This window comes from Fragaria vesca, linkage group LG4, assembly GCF_000184155.1.
Source record: "Fragaria vesca subsp. vesca linkage group LG4, FraVesHawaii_1.0, whole genome shotgun sequence".
Taxonomy (NCBI): domain Eukaryota; kingdom Viridiplantae; phylum Streptophyta; class Magnoliopsida; order Rosales; family Rosaceae; genus Fragaria; species Fragaria vesca.
In genome coordinates, this window is record NC_020494.1 from 20256115 (window position 1) to 20276655 (window position 20541).

Below are 20541 nucleotides of genomic sequence, written 5' to 3' on the forward strand. Positions count from 1 at the left end.
TGGGTATACTTTCTCGAATTTTTGTCTTTTTGAATTTTGCCATTTTTGCTATTTCGGTGACAATTGTGTTTGTCATTGAGCAGTTTTCAGTGTTTGTCTGTATCCATGGAGTTTCAATTAAGATTGCTAAATGGGTTTTGAAATAAAGGCATCTCTCTTTAATGGGTTCTTCGCATTTTGCTGATTAGCATCCATCATCCATGCATCTGTCTCCAATGTGGCTTTGGTCTGTTTGATCAATGTTACATTGCGTGTGTTTATTTTTCAGAAAAATCAGACCTTGTCCTTCAATTAATCCGGGATGCATATCAACAAATCCGAGATCATCATCGTTTGCGTTTCCGTTGACGATTCCTGAAAAATCTACAGACAATGCTATTCAGGTTTGGTTAAGAACTTAACTTGGTTTGAACATGAAAGACCAGAACTTTGGTATAACTTTATGTCTTTATGTATCGCAAGTGTAAGTAGTCTCAAGTTTTACATGATGCTGAAATTCACATGTTTTGAACTTGTGCAGAAGTTGCAAGAAGCAATCTTGGAAACTCAAAAGAATCCGAAAATTAAGATCTTGAAGGACACCCCAGATGGTAACTAGGCTGAACTTGGCACAAAATTGGTCATGTGTTTATCTCAATATGTCAATTTTTCAAGTAGTGAAGTAAAGATAGATTGTTGCCAATAAATTATGAAACTTGAGTATCAAGCAGAAGCAGTATTACCTAATATGGAATGTTGCTAATATTCAAAGTTTTTACGTATTCTAAGCTTAGGTCAACTTAATGAAAGATTTCTGATAACAGGCCAATATTTACAAGCTGAGGTTGATGGAGGGTTTGGCCGAGATGTGCTGGAGTTTCTGGTGAAAGGAGACTTGGTTTCTTACAGGTGTATGGCCACAAAAGTATTCTATTTGTATCCTTTCACTACTGCTTTAGGGAATTCAAATGGACAAGAAGAAAGACTGAAAAAAATTACTGACCAGTTGGGTTGGTATGCTCCAAGTTTTGAAGCTGAAGCGATCGACGAGAATGAAGCCATGGACATGTCCCAGAATTAGTCTTCATTCTTCCTTACAATGAGATTGGTATCCGGTAGCTAGCTCACTTCTTTTATTCTACACCGGTTTTGTTATGATTGTCTCCATGTACTTATCTCTCTGAAAAATGATAACATGATGAATATAAATCTTCAATTGTTGATAGAATTAGTGTTCGTGCTTCTTGTTTTGCAACTCTTACTTCGTACTGATCTGTTCTGTTACTTCTGTATGTGTGTGTGTGTAGAAAGAGAGAGAGAGAGAGAGAGAGAGAGTATTTTCTCAGGTAAGGACATCCTTATTTACTCTTATGGTGTGAATTCACACAAGTGACACAATCAACTGTGAATCTTCAGCTGTAGAGAATTCCAAAAGCATTTGGTTAGGCCTAATGCCATCAACTGTAAGATAGTACTAGTTATCCACCCCAGGTAGGTTAGTAACTGGCATCCGTCGATTCATGTTGTTAGATGCCAGTTCCCGGCTTATATTCTTACTTCACAGTTTCAAAGACTTCTTCTTCAGCATGTGTTCAGCATTTGAAATGGAAAGAACAAAAGAAAAAAAAAATAGGGACATTGATTTACTGTTCTATGATGCCTGATGTGACAGACAGCTGAATGATTAGGCATAGAAGATGAACAAGTAGTGGTGAACATGTATTATATCTGGTTCTTGCTTGATGAAATCTTTGAACTTTTTCAGTTATTTTGCTCCATCACTAGGCCATTTCAGATTGTTGTATTAAACTAATTCCAGTCCCTAATCACAGATTTTAGTTTATACAATGTTTAAGCAAACACAATATGGATGACAGGTGCTGGCTAGTTTTTTTTTTTTTTTTCAATAGATATTATTTAAGGATTTAACATGCACAACAAACACTAATGTCTTTAAACTGTCTACACTGCCTAACTTTTTTATTCAAGACAGGTCCTAATATATTGTTTGGATTTTGTTTCACTACTCTAGTCACAACTCATGTCCTAAAATTGGGTATGCAAATTCATAATCCAATTGTGAGCAGCCAAAACTAGTATTCATTAACAAGGCCATCATGTTGAGGACAATCACTAATCTTAGTGATGTGATTTGAGGTCTGCAGTTCTACAGAGATCTATGCTAAAAAATAGTATAAAGACAATGAACATATTAATACAAAAATACATGTGACTCTAGAGGCACATATAGTAATGAGACAAGGTCCTCAAGGATCACATTCTCATCTGTATTATATTCAGCAATCTCTGCATGACAATTTTGTTACAAGAACATCAAATAAAAATTCATATAATACTTTGAGTATAAATATTTACTTATTAACACGAAACAACAACTAATAGATCATATTACTAATATGTTGGGTATTGTGACTTACAATCATATTTCGATATTGAAAGTTATTTAAACCATATAACTAGGTGGTACATCCTAACTTTTATTTTTCTTAGTTTTCTTCCTTTTTAAGATTTGTTCCAATCTTATGGGATGATTATTTGAGGTGTTAGAATTGTGGTTACTACTTCTAAGCATATGCATAGATATTTATTCCTTTTTGTTGTTGTTTACAAATCGGTCACCATTAGGATGCTAAAATCCAAGCATCGTCTTATCTATTCATATCCACTTGTTTGGGACTTTGGACTAAAGAACCCAAGAGTTACACACTTTTATTGAGCATTCATTTTCATAAATGCTTGTCATATTCAGGGTGTTGGCTCCTTATTTCTATTGCAGACAAGAAACACACACCTAAAACATGGGAAATGAGTAAAAATCATGAACAGTAAGGAACTAAAACTCTTCAACATTTTCATTCTTAGCAACTAGCTATCAGATGTAGCTAACTAGCTATCAGAATTAAACTCAACATTTTGACTAGTCAAAGGAGTGAGCAATATGAAACAAACTAGTTCCCTACACGACACTCCCCAACCGCATATAATTTAACCAGCATTGTTTCTGGGTAAAAACCAATTACAGCATCATGTTTTTTCTTCAGTCAGGTAGCTGGACATGCAGGGCTTATTGTTGTAGTGACATTTGGGTTTGACTAACAGGATTGTATTCTACTGCTTTGTGATCCAGAATATCAATCACACAGCCTCCTCCTCCCTGTGTTAACTTCATATTATATAGTAAGGCACTGACAACAAAAACTAGTCTAAGCTGAGAACTCATCAGTGTTTAGAGATCCCAACCTAGCTCTCACAACTGTGCCAAACACAGAAGATGGCACAGTGTCATGGGAAGTTTAAGGCCTTCAAGAACAGCAGATGGCTTGTGTTTGTGTGTGCAATGTGGATTCAGTCCTTTGCAGGAATTGGGTACTTGTTTGGGAGCATATCTCCTGTGATAAAGAGCACTATGGGGTACACCCAGAGGGAGCTGGCAATTCTGGGAGTGGCCAAGGACTGGGGTGATGCTATTGGATTTGTTGCCGGATACTTATCGGAGATTTTACCAAGTTGGGGGCTTTTGGTCATTGGAGCAGTGCTCAACTTTCTTGGATATGGATTGCTTTGGCTTATAGTCTCACAAAAGATTGCTGCTTTGCCTTTGTGGGTGGTGAGTAGTTCAATCAAGTTTGAATCTTGATCCTCAAGTCTGATTTTGGGTTGTTTCTGGGTATGGCTTCCCTCTTTTTGTGGGTACCAATAGTTAGCTGCTTTTTCTGTTTCATTCTAGTATGTTTTGTCTGATAACTGTCAAGATTAGCTTTCAATTGAATAACCCTTTTGGCCAGTGATTAGTTATCAGATTGGGAAAACATCAAAGAGTTGGCCATCTTTTATATTGGTATTGAAATTGTGAGAGAGGATTTTTAGTGTTGACATGTTGAGCATGGTTGCTTAACTTGCTTTAGTCTTTGATTTGTAGAGGAATGTAACATATCATGTTTACAGAAGAGGTTTTATTGTTGGAGAATGAATGTTTATTTTCCTGTGATTAGAACATGTGAACAATTGTGCATTTTGTCCGTTTATATTCAAAAAGTTAAGAAATTTCTTCAAAGTTGTGCTGTAGTAAACTAACCAAGCAAGTTTTTCTGTGAGTGAATTAACCAAGCATGTTTTGCTCTGCAGCTTTGCATTGCTATATACGTGGGAACGAATGGAGAGACCTTCTTCAACACAGCAGCCTTGATTTCGTGTGTGCAGAACTTCCCCAAAAGCCGGGGACCTGTTGTGGGGATTTTGAAAGGATACGCCGGTTTAAGTGGTGCAATAATAACTCAGATTTATGCAATGTTCAATTCCCCAAATGAAGCGTCATTGCTTTTTATGATTGCAGTTGGACCATCAATGGTTGTCATTGCTCTAATGTTCATTGTTAGGCCTGTGGGAGGTCACAGACAAGTCAGGCCAGGTGACAAGGCAGGATTCACGTTTACATATAGTGTTTGCCTTGTTCTGGCAGCTTATTTGTTGGGAGTTTTGATACTTGAAGATTTGTTTGACTTGAGCCAAACTTTGATCACATTACTTGCGGCCATTTTAGTCGTTTTCTTGGTGCTTCCGATTATCATCCCCATCATATTGAGTTTCTTCTCTGAACCAAAGCCTTTACTTCAGGAGAGCCTTATTGATGTGCAGAGAGAAGATGAAGGGAACAAATCTGAGAATGAGGTCATTTTTAGTGAGGTGGAAGATGAGAAGGCTTCAGATGTAGATTCTCTTCCGTCATCAGAAAGACAAAAACGAATTTCTCAGCTTCAAGCTAAACTGTTCCAAGCAGCTGCAGATGGAGCAGTGAGGGTCAAGAGGAGAAAAGGTCCCCATAGAGGAGAGAATTTCACCTTGATGCAGGCATTGATAAAGGCCGATTTCTGGCTCATATTTGTTTCTCTATTGCTTGCTGCTGGATCTGGCTTGACAGTTATTGACAATTTGGGTCAGATAGTTTTGTCACTTGGGTACACTGATACAAGTATCTATGTCTCCATGATCAGCATTTGGAACTTCCTCGGACGTGTTGGTGGTGGCTACTTCTCTGAGATTATCGTAAGGTGAAACCCGATCGATTTCAGTATATTCCTTTGACATATGGACTCATTATTCACTAAAATTCTAATAAGCATTGTTTGTTTTTCTCTCCAGAGACTATGCCTACCCAAGACCAGTGGTAATGGCTGTAGTTCAGGTTATCATGGCAGTTGGGCTTTTCTACTATGCTGTGGGGTTGCCGGGGCAAATATATGTGTCCACTGTGCTGATAGGACTAGGGTATGGTGCTCACTGGGCAATTTTGCCAGCTGCAGCTTCAGAGCTGTTTGGCTTGAAGAGTTTCGGGGCCCTCTATAATTTTCTTACAATGGCAAACCCTGCTGGTTCTCTTATATTCTCAGAAGTGATTGCTAGTGGTATATATGACTACTATGCAGAAAAACAAGCTACACTCAGACACCAAAATCCAAGCTCAATGCTTCTTAAACCCCTCGGGGATGATGATGACCTCTCTTGTGAAGGTACTATATGTTACTCCATCACTTTTGGAATCCTATCAGCACTATGCATTGTTGCAGCAGGATTAAGCATGATTGTAGTTTATCGAACGAGGAGGGTTTACACCCAACTCTATGGGAATCCGAACAATTGAGATGCAATAACAAGAGCAGGTGGATATTTCTACAGTCAGCTAGCAAAATTATTTTTTGAAAGCTTCTCATCCTTGTGATCTGGAGGAGTACTGTTAGCTGAAGTCTGAGCAGACATTTTTGCTTCACCGATTGCCAAAAAAGTCGTACCAGCCCCGGAGCACATCTCAATAACTATCTCTCAGTTCATTATATATCAGAACATTCATTACAATATGCCAGTACAAACATTACATTACAATTCAATGAGAAATGAATAATGTTTCAAATCAATTTTTTCCTTTCTGGTTTCTTGACATGTAAGCAACCCAGTTACAGGATTTGAATAAATCTGATGTCTACAGATCCTTTTGCATATTGTATTGTTTATACACTTGTACTGATGTACTGAGAATTTTTTTCCTCAGACTCAATTTGTCAATGCTCATTCTGGATTGACTGAAGTAATTAACTTTCAATCTGTCAAAACTCAAAACTAGAAACACATTGAATCAATATCTGTGAATCACTCATTTGGGTGATTATAAATTACATATAGGCATATTTGGTAGAATTATGATGGTGCATGCACTGGATTGTCCATGTTAAAGCAACATCTCAGAACAGTCAGTAAAATGGTAAAAATCTAAATGCATGTATATGCATATGAATATGATTGGAAGGGTATCCCCAGAGTTTAATGCTGTTGTTACTGTCAAAAATGAAACAAATCACAGTGAGTTCAATGAATCCTCCATATTTTCAAATTAGCTGTGTTTACGTAAATTGCATGAAACCAACGGTAAACTTATATTTAAAAAGGTGAACGTTCATATTCGAACTTAGAATTTCATGCATGATCACTACTTATCCGTTAGTGGTTCGAACTTCTCCTTCACAAGAAGAATACCACTAAACTAGTGATTAGTAGTAAGTAGCTCCTGTGACAAGAAACAAAAATAAGCATACAAAATCATAATGCATAACAAAGAATGAGGTAAAACCATATGACAAAATTTAAAATAAAATAAAATCACATACCCCCCTAATTTAGGGAAATGTAGGCAACCACAAATCTTATAAACCAGAGTTAGAAATTAACCATGGTTAGATTTTAACCATAGGCCAAAGAATGCTTAGGTGAAAAAACTAATATATAAATCCACCGAGAGCAAATATTATAATACTGTATGAGTGCTTTTGGGTTTTGATATATAGAGAGGTTATATAATATCATACAATTTCTTTTCAGGGGTTGAGAGAATTTCACCCAAAAAATAAAAACCCCTGAAATTGCATTTTGTTTAAAAATTTTGATCAGGGTGGCGATTGAAGGCCATCACAAGAATTTGGTCTCTGAATTCATCACTGGCGTCTCTGCGATTCAAATATCTGAACGGGGTAAATTTCGTTCATACCCTCTTTTTAATTATTCAGTTTCATTCAATTTAATTTTCACTCTGTGCCGCGTTTGGAATTTTATGTTTCTGTCATTGCTTCTCTGTTTGATTATCACTAATGCTGTTAGACTTCTAGGGTTTTAGCCAAAGCTTCTGAATTGGGCATGTTTTATGTGTAATTTGAGGTATTACATGGAAGATAATTCAAATGGTTTTGTTTGCTTATAAGATTGTGGGTTTGACTTGGTTGTTGAATTTTAGTGAATTTGAGAACTGGGTATCTGTTTTTGTGTTCTTGGTTCTCCAGATTTTGATTATGATTTAGTGTTTTGGATTGGTTTTGTTTGGAAGTGTATGATAACTGAGATTGTAGTTTACATGGTTTATGAGAACTGTTATAGAAGTGAACTTGGGATTCGACAAGAGCCATTCACCCTGCAGTCATTAGTTTTACCAGCATTTCTCAGGAACATGATAGGTTTTTGTAAAAATGTTGTTTCGTGATCTTATGATTGAATATGAATGTGATGGCTGGCATTGCCGTCTTGTTATTGTCAATGTGCTTTTGTAAATTTATAGTGTGCTTACTTGGGGATTTCAGCGCTTTTAACTTATTGAATTACATGGATTGTTGGTTTCCCGCGTAATTTCGTTTGACGATTGAATTGAAAAATCTATGTAAGGAGGTGTTAAAGATTCTGTAACGGAAATATGAGAGGAAGCATTCATTAGTTCCTTTTTTCTATGTTTGAAGTTGTTGCCTTCGATTAACTATGTCCGTGCTGGGCGGTATAATCCTCATATCGTTATTAATCTCTGAATTCAATTAGTTTCCTAATCACCGCTCTTCTGTTTTCAGGATGCAGCTTCCACAATCAGAAGTAACTTATTAATGATCCACTCTAAAATTTCGGGAGTTTGGTAGAATTAATTTGTTTGATTGTGGTTCATATCGAAGTGGCTTACACACCAACATTCTGAAAATGGAGGCGAACAAAGAGGAGGCCCTTAAGGCCAAACAGATCGCAGAGTTGAAGGTCGAGCGGTTAGACTATGCCGGGGCAAAACGATTTGCATTAAAAGCCCAAGACATGTATCCAGAGCTTGATGGCCTTCAACAATTTCTGGCAACTCTCGATGTCTACACCTCTGCCGAGAAGGGAAAAAATGGGGAAGTCAATTGGTACAAGGTCCTCGGTGTGGAACCTTTGGCCGATCAAGAGACAGTCCAAAGACAGTTCCGGAAGCTGGCTCTCCTTCAGCACCCGGATAGGAACAAATCCGTAGGTGCTGAAGGGGCTTTTCAGCTTCTTCATGAAGCAAGAAGAGTTCTTAGTGAGAAGAAGGTTGGAGTTTCAGATGCGAAATCATGGATGCCCACTACTGGTTTACATGATTTTTTCAAACGGGATGAGAGGAGTGCTACTCCTTCCATGCCTTCTGCTACTCCTGCCGAGCCTTGTGCAACTCCTCCCGAGCCATTTGCGACTCCTACCATGCCTCGTGCTAATGCTACCAAGCCCTGTGCTACTGGTACCAAGCCTTGTGAGGCTCCTACCAAGCCTTATTCAATTTCCCATGCACAGAAAGGTCAGAAATCTACGTTTTGGACAATATGCAGTTGTTGCATGATGTATTTTGAGTATCTTAGAGTGTTTCTCAACCACAAGCTTCAATGTCACAACTGCCAGCAGCACTTTATAGCTTACAAGATACCACCCCCAAAGAATGCATCCAAGTCAAAGCCTTTTGACCCACCGCAACAGAAATTTAGTCAGCCTAGCATGCCCAATAACCCTCAGAAATTTAGTCAGCCTGGCATGCCCAATAACCCTTCTGGTTCAGGAAGGACACATGCTGCTGGTACAGAGATGAGATCAAAAGGAATTTCTAGTATTTTCTTCAACTCAGCAGGTGTTCAAAATGTGCAAGCAAGAGCCTCCACTTCTAGTCAAGCTGGAGGTAGCGCTCATTCTTATGGAGTTAAGCCTAGAAGGAAAAGGTATCAGCGGCAACAGATGCCAACAAAAGTGGGAATGGGAAATGGAAGAGTTGCTATGAACAATGGATTTGGATCTCCCAAGTTTAGTTCTGGTAGAGAAAGGCCGGATGCAGCTTTAAATCATAGATTTAATTGCATAAGGGATTTGTCACTAGTAGAACTGCAAAATGTGTTGCTGAAAAAGGCTAAGAAGGAACTTGTCGAGAAGCTTGACAAGTCGAGCAATCCTTCTGTGCCAAAGACTGCAGATGCTGATGTAAAGGAGAAGGGACTGAAAGAAGCTGTTGCGCCTGATGCTAAAGCCGATATGACAGGGAGTAGGGTATCTGTGGATGCCGAGGACATGCCCAGCCAAATATCACCCCCTGCCAATTCTCATGTTGACTCTGATGTAGAGGACGGTAACACAAATTCAATGAGTGTTCCAGACCCTGACTTCCATGATTTTGACAATGATCGCACAGAAAAGTCATTCGCTAGCGACCAGGTTTGGGCTGTGTATGACGATGATGATGGCATGCCCCGTTATTATGCTATGATTCACAGCATCATATCTTTAAAGCCATTCAAAATTCGCATCAGTTGGCTTAATTCTAAAACCAATCACGAACTGGCTCCACTAGATTGGGTTGCTTGTGGTTTTCCTAAGACTAGCGGGGACCTTCGGATAGGGAAGCATGGAGTTTATAAGTATCTTCATTCTTTCTCCCACAAGGTCAAGTGGACAAAAGGAAGAAGAGGAGCAGTTCGTATATATCCTGGAAAGGGAGATGTTTGGGCTTTATATAGGAACTGGTCCCCTGATTGGGATCAACTAACCCCAGATGAAGTGATACACAAATATGACATGGTGCAAGTGCTTGAAGATTATGATGAGGAGCGAGGTGTGAGCATTGTCCCACTTGTTAAAGTGGCTGGTTTCAAGACTGTGTTCCGCCAACATTCAGACAGAAGATTAATCAGGACAATTCCCAGAAAAGAAATGTTTCGTTTCTCTCACCAGGTCCCTTATTACTTGCTCTCTGGTCTTGAAGGTGAGAACGCACCCAAGGGTTGCTTAGAGCTTGATCCTGCATCTACTCCTCTGGAACTTCTTCAGGTAAAGACAGAAGCACAAGCCAAAATGGAGGAGACAGCTTGGAAATGTAATGGAGAAGAGAATGGCAAAGTGGCTAAAGAAACAGGTCTGGTAGAAGATGCTGAGAAAAAAGATTTGGCCGACTTGATGAAGAAGGATCCCCAGGAAACAAAGTGGCAGGTATATAGTCGGAAACGCCCGAGGGAAGGAGAAGCTGTCGAGGGTGCTAAGCGGTTGTGGCTTTAGTGTACTTGGCGTAAATAGAAGGATTGAGGTACAGCAGTTTTGCTTTGCTTAGCCCTATGCTGATGGATCCAGAGTTTTGTTCTAAGTCCTTTAGACTAATTTTAGCTGTATTGTTAGTTCAAAACAGTTTAGGAGTTTCTTTTTCTTTTTCTTTTTTTGTTCTCAAAACTTCATACCTCAAAAAGGACTAGTTTTCGCAGCCGGTCAAAATTGCAGACTGCTGCTTACCTTTTTGATACACAGGATCTGTTTATGCTAAAAGAACAAAAGCAACTGGATCAAAGTTTCGACTCTTATAATCTGTGTCTTCAGCTGTTAGTCACCCTTGGCTGTTGTTTTTGGCATTTTAAGGCCAATCTTCTCATCATGCACTTCATTTTCACTAATGCTTATTTGTACATGTGCAATGTGACCTGTGGAAAAGTAATATCCAGCAGTTCAGTAAATTTGGAAATTCAAATACTTCAGTCATGCAGTTTCAGTAAGTTTTTATTGTAGGAATCACCGTTAGTGGAAGACAGGGAAGCATTGGGAATAGGATGCTAAAGATTGCAGAATAACGGTAAACCATTTATTAATTTGCCTCGAATGTCGGTAACTTCCAAGAACCCAAATGGTAAAAACTGGATTCAATGCTTCTCCATGTGAAAAATGATCTGTGTTTGGCAAAGGAAGCAGAATAAACAATATAGGGTGCTACTGTGATAGCACAAGCAGAGCACGAGAGGGACATTCTCTCTTTGTTAATATTGTAATCCGCAGCATTGTTTATAGCTTTGCTTGCTTGTGATGAGTACATAAAAGGGGAAGAAGACAGCAGTTGACGACATATGGTTTAGTTTAGTGTATTCCATCAAGTGAAAGAAGTGTCTGCTTTTGCGTATTAGACTTGCAAGTCTATTTCCTTAGACGACAGCCCTCTATAAAATGTGCATGAGTCTGATGCCTGGTTGCCTCTAGGCTTTGCTAATAGAGGGGGAATCTATCAATGAAAATGAAGAGATATATATATATATCTAATGTTACACACACTATACAAGTATACATGTAACTTTTGAAACATGGAAGTAGGATGTGTGTTGGAATTATGCTAATTATTATGAATTCAAGAAGGAAAATGTGGAAATTATGTTGAAGCAGAATGGACTCAATGGGTTACTTATTAGTGTTTTATTTCTCTAAAAATAATGTATTGTGTTGCTCATAATGGAATGACGATTCATTACGTGTTTTGAAATCATCTTTATTCCACGAATGTGGCTTTTTTAGAGAAGAGACGTAACACCTCGGATTCTCATTGAAAGTGTTTTAAATGATCTTTATTCCACGAATATGGTTCTTTTAGAGAATTGATGCAACGTTTCGGACTTTTATTGGAAGAACATGAGACCCATACCGTCACAAGAAACTATCTTTAAATTACTTGACTTTTAATGACATTAGTTATTAAAATCAACCGAGATTCAGAACACGTAGTTAAAAGAAAAAGAAAACAATAATGACATCACCCAAAATCATCTCCCTTCTCTCATTATTTCTCTCGTAATGAGAAGGTAATAATGTTGCAACACAAAGACGAAGGTGGCACGACCCAATTGGAGGACCCGGAAAGCCCAATAAAACAGCATCTTCCCCTTTCTCCATCTCATCTCATCTCCTCCTTTTGAAATCCCACCACACAAAATTAAATCCCCTGCGAAAAATAATCACCGCCACCCTCCGATCATTTCCCTTCCCCAATTCGCCGCATCAATGGAAAACAACAACTCCAACTCCAACCCCGTCGCCGCCACCACCGTCCCAGCCGCCACCTACCCTCCCACCCAGCCCCCTCCGCCGCCGTCCTCCGTCGCGGCGCCGCCCTTCCACCACCTCCTCCAGGCGCAGCAGCAGCAGCTCCAGATGTTCTGGAACTACCAGCGCCACGAGATCGAGCAGGTCAACGACTTCAAGAACCACCAGCTCCCCCTGGCGCGCATCAAGAAGATCATGAAGGCCGACGAGGACGTCAGGATGATCTCAGCCGAGGCGCCCGTCCTGTTCGCCAAGGCATGCGAGCTCTTCATCCTCGAGCTAACCATCAGGTCATGGCTCCACGCCGAGGAGAACAAGCGCCGCACGCTCCAGAAAAACGACATTGCCGCCGCCATCACCCGCACTGATATTTTCGACTTCCTCGTCGATATTGTCCCCAGGGATGAGATCAAGGACGAGGCCGGCCTCGGCGGCGTCGCCATGGTGGGGGCCACCGCCAGCGGGGTCCCTTACTACTACCCGCCCATTGGCCAGCCGGCGGGGGCGCCGGGAGGGATGATGATCGGGAGGCCGGCCATGGATCCTACCGGAGTTTATGCGCAGCCGCCGTCGCAGGCGTGGCAGTCGGTGTGGCAGACGGCGGCGGATGATGTGTCGTATGGGAGTGGAGGGAGCAGTGGCCAGGGCAATCTTGATGGCCAGAGGTAAAAAATAAAATTCTGTCGATTTTTTACAATGTAAATCGTCTTAGGTGAAAAAAAATGCACTATGTTGTGTGATGCTTGAATTTCAAGGCGTGGTTTCGTGTGTTTGCATGTTCTTAGATGGTCATGCTTGCTGATTCTGCTTCGAAATGACTGAATTGATTTGAACAATATAATGTTATTAATTGGGGACAGAGTTTCCTGTTGTTTGGTACTAATCTAGTGTAAAGAAAGGATTTTCGTGCGGTCTTTTCTATTTTAACTTGAGGTGGTAGAGTTCTTACTGTTGCAATTACCTGTGAAATGTTTGTAGGGTAAAAAGAAAACTGGAAAATCTGTGATATAATTTGGTGCTTCATGGGTAATTTCAGCAGGGCAAAAACAAGTCTTTTGTTGTTTCGGGTATTGATATCGATCCAACCTGAAACATGAGTCGGTTTTATGGCCACATCTTCCAAGTTTTATTACCGTGGTTAGCAGTTACTGGGTGTGGAAGCTGGAACATGAGAAAAGAAGAAAATCAGGAAAAGTTTTAGTTAAGTAGTTTCCGTTGCTAGTGATCAGCGTCGTCATTTTCATTGGTATAAATGCACTGCGAATCTTATACTGGTTTTGTGGACAGTGATTACAGTTTTATTTGGAATATTATGTATTCTTGGCCCAAGCGTATAATGATTTTGACCAGCAACTGCATGTGGTTAGCACGACCACCTGCTGGTAGGACATTTGTTAATAGAAATTGATATCCATGGTAGCCTCTTTTGGATGTTTTCTTCTGTGTTCTGTATCTTACTATCCCATTCTTGAAAATATAAGAACTGAAGCAGCTTGCATGAAGTGTATTTCTTATAATCCGTAAGTAATGATTCTAGTCAGACACCTGAAAATGCCCCTCTTTTTAACTTTTCTACTCTAGTTTGTAGCACTGTGATTTTCCTTCATTTTTTTTACTTGTAGAATTGCCTATGTTTTCTCATATGGAGGGCACTTGCCAGGCCCAGAAAAACTTGAAACTGATCGATTTTGTATTTCCATGATTTCTAGTTACATTGTCCTTTGTGCATTCATCACTCTGCTTAACCATACAAACCTAAGCAAAACAAATGCTCATGTTTCAACTATTAAAGTGATGTTTAAGAATGTGCAACAAGGTTTACCATACTCTTGCAAAATTTTACTGTCAATGTTCTTAGCTGTATTCAATAATTGGATGCTGTGCATACTCATTTGAAGGCAATTTACTCTATTTTTGCATCTGTTTCCTGACTTTGACGTATTGGATCCTTGAACTTTAGGACCATGCGGAAGTTGTAGCATGAACTTTTCAACAGAATGGAGACTGATATAAACGTCTTCTTTTTTCCAATTTTCCTATGCAGTTAAAGAGAGACTAACTTGTTGACAATTTGCTGCGAGGCGGGAAGGAAAGGAATTGAGCACTGCAGCAGTTTATTGATGGCTTCAAGTACTATTATTATTTAATGAGATGACAAGAGACTTGTCTAAAGACCCTTTGATCCAGAGCAGTAGAAAGTTTACTGCCATGTTCAGTATTTATGTGCAGAGTCCTCTATAATTTAGGTTTCTCATGTCGCTAACTGAATCGGTTTCTTATTAATCAAACCTGGTAGACTCTTTTAGTATGTTCCCAGATTCTCGTTTCTTTTTCTCCTACTGTCTATGGTTATGGTTTGAAGTCTAAACACCTCTTTGCCGGCAATCAGCTGTTGACTTATCGAATTTGTCTATCGTTACAATTGTAGACAACCTCCAGTGTGCAAACTCGACACACGTTCTGGTGACATCACCGGCCAACGTCCGGCAAGTGGTAGCAGGGGAAAGATAATGATGTAATAGCTCCGATGACTTCTCACCGGTGTCCGGGCTCAATAAACTTGACGGTATAACTCACCGGAGTCCGGGTTATAATCTTTGTTTTGTTGCGAAGAAGGGGTGATATTGGAATTTCGCAAATAAAACCTTTGATATATAAATCTCGACCAGAGAACACGCTTCCGAACTTTCACAACCAAATTTGTGACGACCCCGTCTGCTCTCTCTCTCTCTCGCTCTAGATTTTAGTGAGAGAAAAGAGAAAAATGGACGCCATTGACTCAGTTGTGGATCCTCTGAGAGAGTTCGCTAAGGACAGCGCTCGCCTCGTCAAGAGGTGCCACAAGCCCGATCGCAAAGGTGAATTCCGATCTGTGTTTTCTCGATCGGTATTTTTGTCTGGTTATTGAAATTCGGTGTTTGATTCGTTATGGTTGATTGTGGTGTAGAATTCTCGAAGGTTGCGTTGCGTACAGCCATTGGGTTTGTTGTGATGGGATTTGTTGGGTTTTTCGTGAAGCTCATCTTCATTCCCATCAACAACATCATCGTCGGATCTGTTTAGGTATTCGATTACTTCTCAATCTGCGTTTTTTCAGCTCAATTTAGTAGATTTATTGTTCATAGTTGACATGCAGTTTACCAAAATTGCGCTGTTATGTAATATGGTGTAATGTTGACCAATATTTTTGGATGAAATTTTACTACTTTGTAAATCTATTGGATCCTTAATTGAATGCCATGTATTCTAATGTGATTCATATTTGGTTTAGTTTTGTGTTGAGCATTTCGCCAAAGTATGATAGTATGAAGGGTTGAATTTGGAGTGTTTGATCTGAGGCCGCAGCTCTGCTGGAGGTCTCTGATGTCCTGATTGTTGTTTGTGTGTGTTTGTTGTAGTAATGATTGCCTCTTTTGAGTAGCCTTATGAATTGATTTCAATATTCGTGGGCTTAGTTAGGAGGCAGATATTAATCTCAATCCAATATTCAGTGTTGGATTGAGCGAGGGATTTTGAGGGGACTCTCTGCTCTTTTTCTTCAGTTGTCCTCCAAGCACCCTCATACACTTACAAGCTCTACTTTCTCCCTCTCTTCCTCTCCCTATTTTTATTTGTTTTCTGCCCACGAATAACCAATCTGTAAACGATACGGCTTGGTTCAGACATGGGCGCACAGCGATTTGCAGCGATCTAAGGGGTGACTAACTCTACTATTCCGTGTGCTCATCCTTTTGTTGTTTTACAACTCTGCTTCGGACATTTCCCTTTTCGTTTGATTTTGTTTTTTTTCTTTTGTTTGTTTTGGGCCTTAGAAAAGTCGTAGTAAAGTAGTTTCTGTTACTAGTGATCAGGGTTATTTCCATTGGTATAAACGCAATGTGAATCTTATACGGGTTTTATGGACAGTGATTACAGTTTTATTTGGAATATTATGTATTCTTGGCCCAAGCGTATAATGATGTGATGTAAAGGATAACTGGTATTGCTGCTTTTGATGTGATTCCAAGTGCTGGTGTTTGTTGGTCTTTTATCTTGATGTGGAAGTAGACAATGAAGGCCAAGGCAGTTAATTGAAACATAAAACATTATAGCCAAACATCTCCAGAATCTAACGAATTGTTGCATGTTTGATCAATGTCATTTGATTCTGATTTTAGGAACTCACCAGTTGGTTAGAACTGGTTATTGTTTTTGGTTCTAGAGGTAATGAGTGACTGATGTGTTTTCCTACATGATTTCAGGTCATTCCTCAAGTTTGAAGTTTGCTAGAGGCTAGATGATACAGGAAACAACATCAACATGTTAAAGCAATAGTTATGCAGTTCTTATTTGGCTCTTTTTAGCATCTAAAGTAACACTTGAGAACTAAACTTCCGTGGTTACAACATCATTTCCTTGTTTCTTTTGCTTTACTTATACATTGTGAAGCCTCTAGAAGAATATCTCTCTTTGAGGTACATATTTCTCCACATGTCTTGCTCTCATATAACCTGAATGTGCCATTTCCATCAGAGTTCGCCTTTTCATCATGCTCCACAGAGAATAAATATTGAACATTTTTTGAATCTCCTTTACGACCCAAAGAGGGATAGCCCCCTCAAGAAATAAACTAGCTAAACAAAAGAGTGAATGAAAAAAAAAAAATCAGTAAAACCATCCTTTGCTGATGACCATTGGCAGAAGTTGTTTGCCATCTCTGATCCCTCGCAAGTGAAATCTATTAGAATGTCTCACTTGTTTGCTGAAAACATCGTGCACTCACCAATATAAATACTGATCAGCTCTGGGACAAAGATTCTAGAAAACTTTCAAACGTATCATCTTCATCAAGTGGGTTATAATACACATTTTTGCCAGGAAAAGAACAAAACTCAGACAAATACTACATATGACAAATAACGTAGTTCTTAAATCTCTTTAAAGACAAGGTGTGTTGCAACACAAAGTGTCAGCAAGGATTGGCATTCAACAAATTATTATTCTTATACATTTCCGCAAATTTTCTTAAAGTTTACTGTGACAGCCAATTACAGAACTCAAATCCCTACATGGGATGCATACTGGCCATCAGAATCAGTTATCATCAGTCATCTTATTATAACTGACCAGGGTCGACAAAGTCATAATTTAAGCTTGACACTGACCAACCAACTACTCTAGCTAGCCTTCTTCGACCTCACTCATAACTACCAAACAAGCCTACAATACACAATTTCTCATAGATTTCTAGAAGAATTATAGAAACACCAACCCTTTATTGTTGTTATTCTTTTTCATAGGTTAGCAAATAGCAAATGCGATCTTATAATGCGTCATCCCTTTACAAACACTTAAACAAAAGAAGGAAAATAAATGCTTGAAACAAAAGCAAAGCATCCTTCTTCCTCACTCAAAAAGACACCAAAGCTAGTAAACTTTCAGCATAACAGCTTAAATTATCATAAACCCCACCATAGCATCTTACAAGAAGGATGTGAAAGCAGGCTGTGGAGTTGTGAAAGCAAAGAAAGAGAAACAATGCCCCCAGAAGTGCCTCATTATCGATCTTCTGTAACTCCTCTAGTACGGTTCTCTCCTTCTGTCTCACCTGAAGCACAACTACATCAACCGTATAAATACAAGTACTGGAGAGGAGAGACCAACATGAACTTTGCCGGAAAGAAGCTCATCCCTTTTCTTGTTTTGCTCCTTTCGATCATTTCTGTACTCAGACTTGTTAGAATATCGATAACTACATCTTCTTCTTCTACTTCTTCACATCCACTAACTGCTTTAGCACCTCTTGGAGACTCATGTTCCAATCCTTCTTCATGCACTAAATTTCAACCAGAGAAAAGTTCCTCCGTTAACGCCACGGCCCTGCAGAAAAAGGAATACCAACTTCTGTCAAATCTCATTTCCCAGAGAGCCCCTTGTAACCTCCTCATTTTTGGGCTGGAGCCTCAGTATCTATCTCTCTCATCTATCAATGCAGGCGGCACTACCATCTTTCTGGAGGACGACGCTACCAAGATAAGCGCTATGACATCAGATTCCAACACCACCAGAATCTACAAGGTGGACTATAAGGTACCTGCAAAAGAGGCTTATAACCTGCTGAGGCATGCAAGGGAAACCCCAGTGTGTGCACCGAGCTCAAAACAGCTTCAAGTATCAGAATGTCGGCTTGCGTTGAAAAATTTGCCACAAGAAGTCTATGAGCTTAAATGGGATGTGGTGGTGGTGGATGGACCAAGCGGGAATAAGCCAGAGGCACCAGGCAGGATGGCAGCCATCTACACTGCAAGTATGTTAGCAAGAAATGGGAATATTACGGATGTACTAGTGCATGATGTGGATCGAACAATTGAGAAGTGGTTTTCCTGGGAGTTTCTGTGTGATGAGAACTTAGTTTCTTCAAAAGGGAAATTATGGAACTTTAGGATCAGGGGTCATACAAACTCTTCAAAATTTTGCCTTGCCGAAGCAGTTACAATAGTGTAATATAGTAGCTTGTAGCTTTAACTTAAAAGGTTCTATGCTCTATCTATACACAACCTCATCATTTTTTGTCACGGCCATGAATTAGAAAGAAAGTTTTCTTAAGTTGTGGGATCTGGAAATAAGAACCATACAGACCTACACAAGAACTATGTAAATAAGAACTATTTTTTTCTGTGCCTATGGATGACTAGAATGTAAAAATGTAGAAGTTAGAATTTGCAGTCCAAGCGCAAGCTATAATTTCCAGTTCCTAATATATACATTACTAGAGGAGAAATGTCGTAGGTGCCCAGTTATGCAGTTACAATTCATTGCTGTCTCAACACAATTAATCCATTGGTTTTTCCTTCAACAGTTATGTTTCCATTACGAATTGTTCCGAGTTATTTCTTTCGATTGATTGCCATGACACCATGTTGCTCAATCTTGACTATGAAAACATACATGTTGTTTAGAATCTGCAGTGCTGAACCTAGAACCCTTTGAAAAACATATATTGATACCAATTATCTGAGTCTTAGCCTGTAATTAAATAGTACAGTTGTGGCGCATTTAGAATACTGAAACTAAGCTCTGCATGTAATCTACCACCTGACGGTATATACTCCCTGTCGCAAGTTCGAAAAGCTTTCTTGGTTTGGTTTTCGCTCGATCATACGTAACCAGATCTTGTCCAGCTTTGACGTGCCTCTTGACAAACAGATATAAATCACCCCCTCCCCCCCATAATGGAAAAGCTTCAACTTGCCGGCTACCGACCCCGGGAATCTGTATGAGATTCTTGATTGTAATCTGTGCAGTCCAATTCCATGTAGGCATTTGTGTACCGGATGCCTTCTTCATCACCCAAAGAACATACTGGCCTTCATCATAGGTTAAAAATGCAGCCGAATTTTCCCATGTAAAGAGCTGATGGCCATAAAACTCATGAGAGGGGAAATGGCTATAACGAGGCGGCATTGGCATGTTGTGGACTACCTCATCCTGCAGATTGAACGAGAAAACATACCTAACTGACTTGGTGCTTGCCAAGCAATACAACACTCCATTCGAAGTAATGGAAGAGTGTGATTCAAAGTCATAATCTCCCGGCGGAACACAGCTTTTAACTTCTCTCCATGAGTTTTCACTGCGGGTGAAGACTTGGGTTAGGTATGTAAACTTTCCATCAGCATCATGATCCATGCTGTGGGAAATCCTCACCACTTTGTACTCTGCAGCATCGTCGTTAATGAATACGAAACCCAATAGTGGTCGATCACCAGTACTCTCCTTCTCACCCTTAAAAGCCAAGGGTGGAGGAAGACACCTATGCTTTCTTGTTGCTGGGTTCCATACGACGATTTCCTCCTCCCATGTGTACAAAGGATTATTCTTCGAAGTGTACAGAGGATGAAGGCAGACTAGACCATGGCTTGATCCCGCAATATGTATCAACTTATCATTAGAGTCTTGCTGGACACGTTCAGGCAGGTCTAACGCCACCAAATGTGTATCTTCTTTGCCGAGCAGTGAAATCTTATGGGGTTTAGTATATGTATGTCTGACGCTGCGACCATAGAGTAAGCAGAGATTGGGATTCAAGCGTTGAAGGTGTTTTTGGTGAATGGCAATGAAGCGAGAGCTTTTTATGAGAGCAGACCATTCTTGCGACACACTCATAAACCTAACTAAAGACTTGATAGGTAATCTTGAGAGGACTTCTATCACCAGGTCTTGATTATCTGCCAAAGAAGAGGATACTTGTCTTGCCTCCATTCCCCAAGTCTAATTAGAGTTTTAAGTGTATTGGCCTGGTCCCTTTTTATAAGGTTTATAAAGATTCAATCTGTATTCCTACTTACCCCACAAGTAAAGGAAAAGTTCAATAAGTAATCTAAGGACATGTTTACTAATTTGGAATAGAATCGAAAGTGATGTAGT

General features: G+C 39.7%; 3 protein-coding genes and 1 pseudogene across 4 annotated transcripts in view; 3 read left to right on the plus strand and 1 right to left on the minus strand.

Moving 5' to 3' along the window:
• Positions 1–20541, minus strand: part of LOC101295621 — an 880650-nt pseudogene that overhangs the window by 51994 nt on the left and 808115 nt on the right. Inside the window, exon 160 of the transcript XR_184594.1 lies at positions 19210–20167. The product of XR_184594.1 is annotated as an uncharacterized LOC101295621 (transcript). The remainder of the gene's footprint in view (positions 1–19209; positions 20168–20541) is intronic.
• On the plus strand, positions 3201–5953 carry LOC101308077. The gene is made up of 3 exons (XM_004297514.1): positions 3201–3607; positions 4126–5048; positions 5140–5953. The coding sequence occupies exons 1-3, from the start codon at positions 3272–3274 to the stop codon at positions 5636–5638; spliced, it is 1758 nt and encodes a 585-aa protein (XP_004297562.1). The 5' UTR covers positions 3201–3271; the 3' UTR covers positions 5639–5953.
• On the plus strand, positions 12027–14372 carry LOC101313302 (nuclear transcription factor Y subunit C-4-like). The gene is made up of 2 exons (XM_004297531.1): positions 12027–12800; positions 14180–14372. Exons 1-2 carry the CDS (start codon positions 12094–12096, stop codon positions 14181–14183), a joined length of 711 nt encoding a protein of 236 aa, XP_004297579.1. The 5' UTR covers positions 12027–12093; the 3' UTR covers positions 14184–14372.
• On the plus strand, positions 14818–16698 carry LOC101294063 (protein transport protein Sec61 subunit gamma-like). The gene is made up of 3 exons (XM_004297549.1): positions 14818–14993; positions 15083–15198; positions 16377–16698. Exons 1-2 carry the CDS (start codon positions 14900–14902, stop codon positions 15196–15198), a joined length of 210 nt encoding a protein of 69 aa, XP_004297597.1. The 5' UTR covers positions 14818–14899; the 3' UTR covers positions 16377–16698.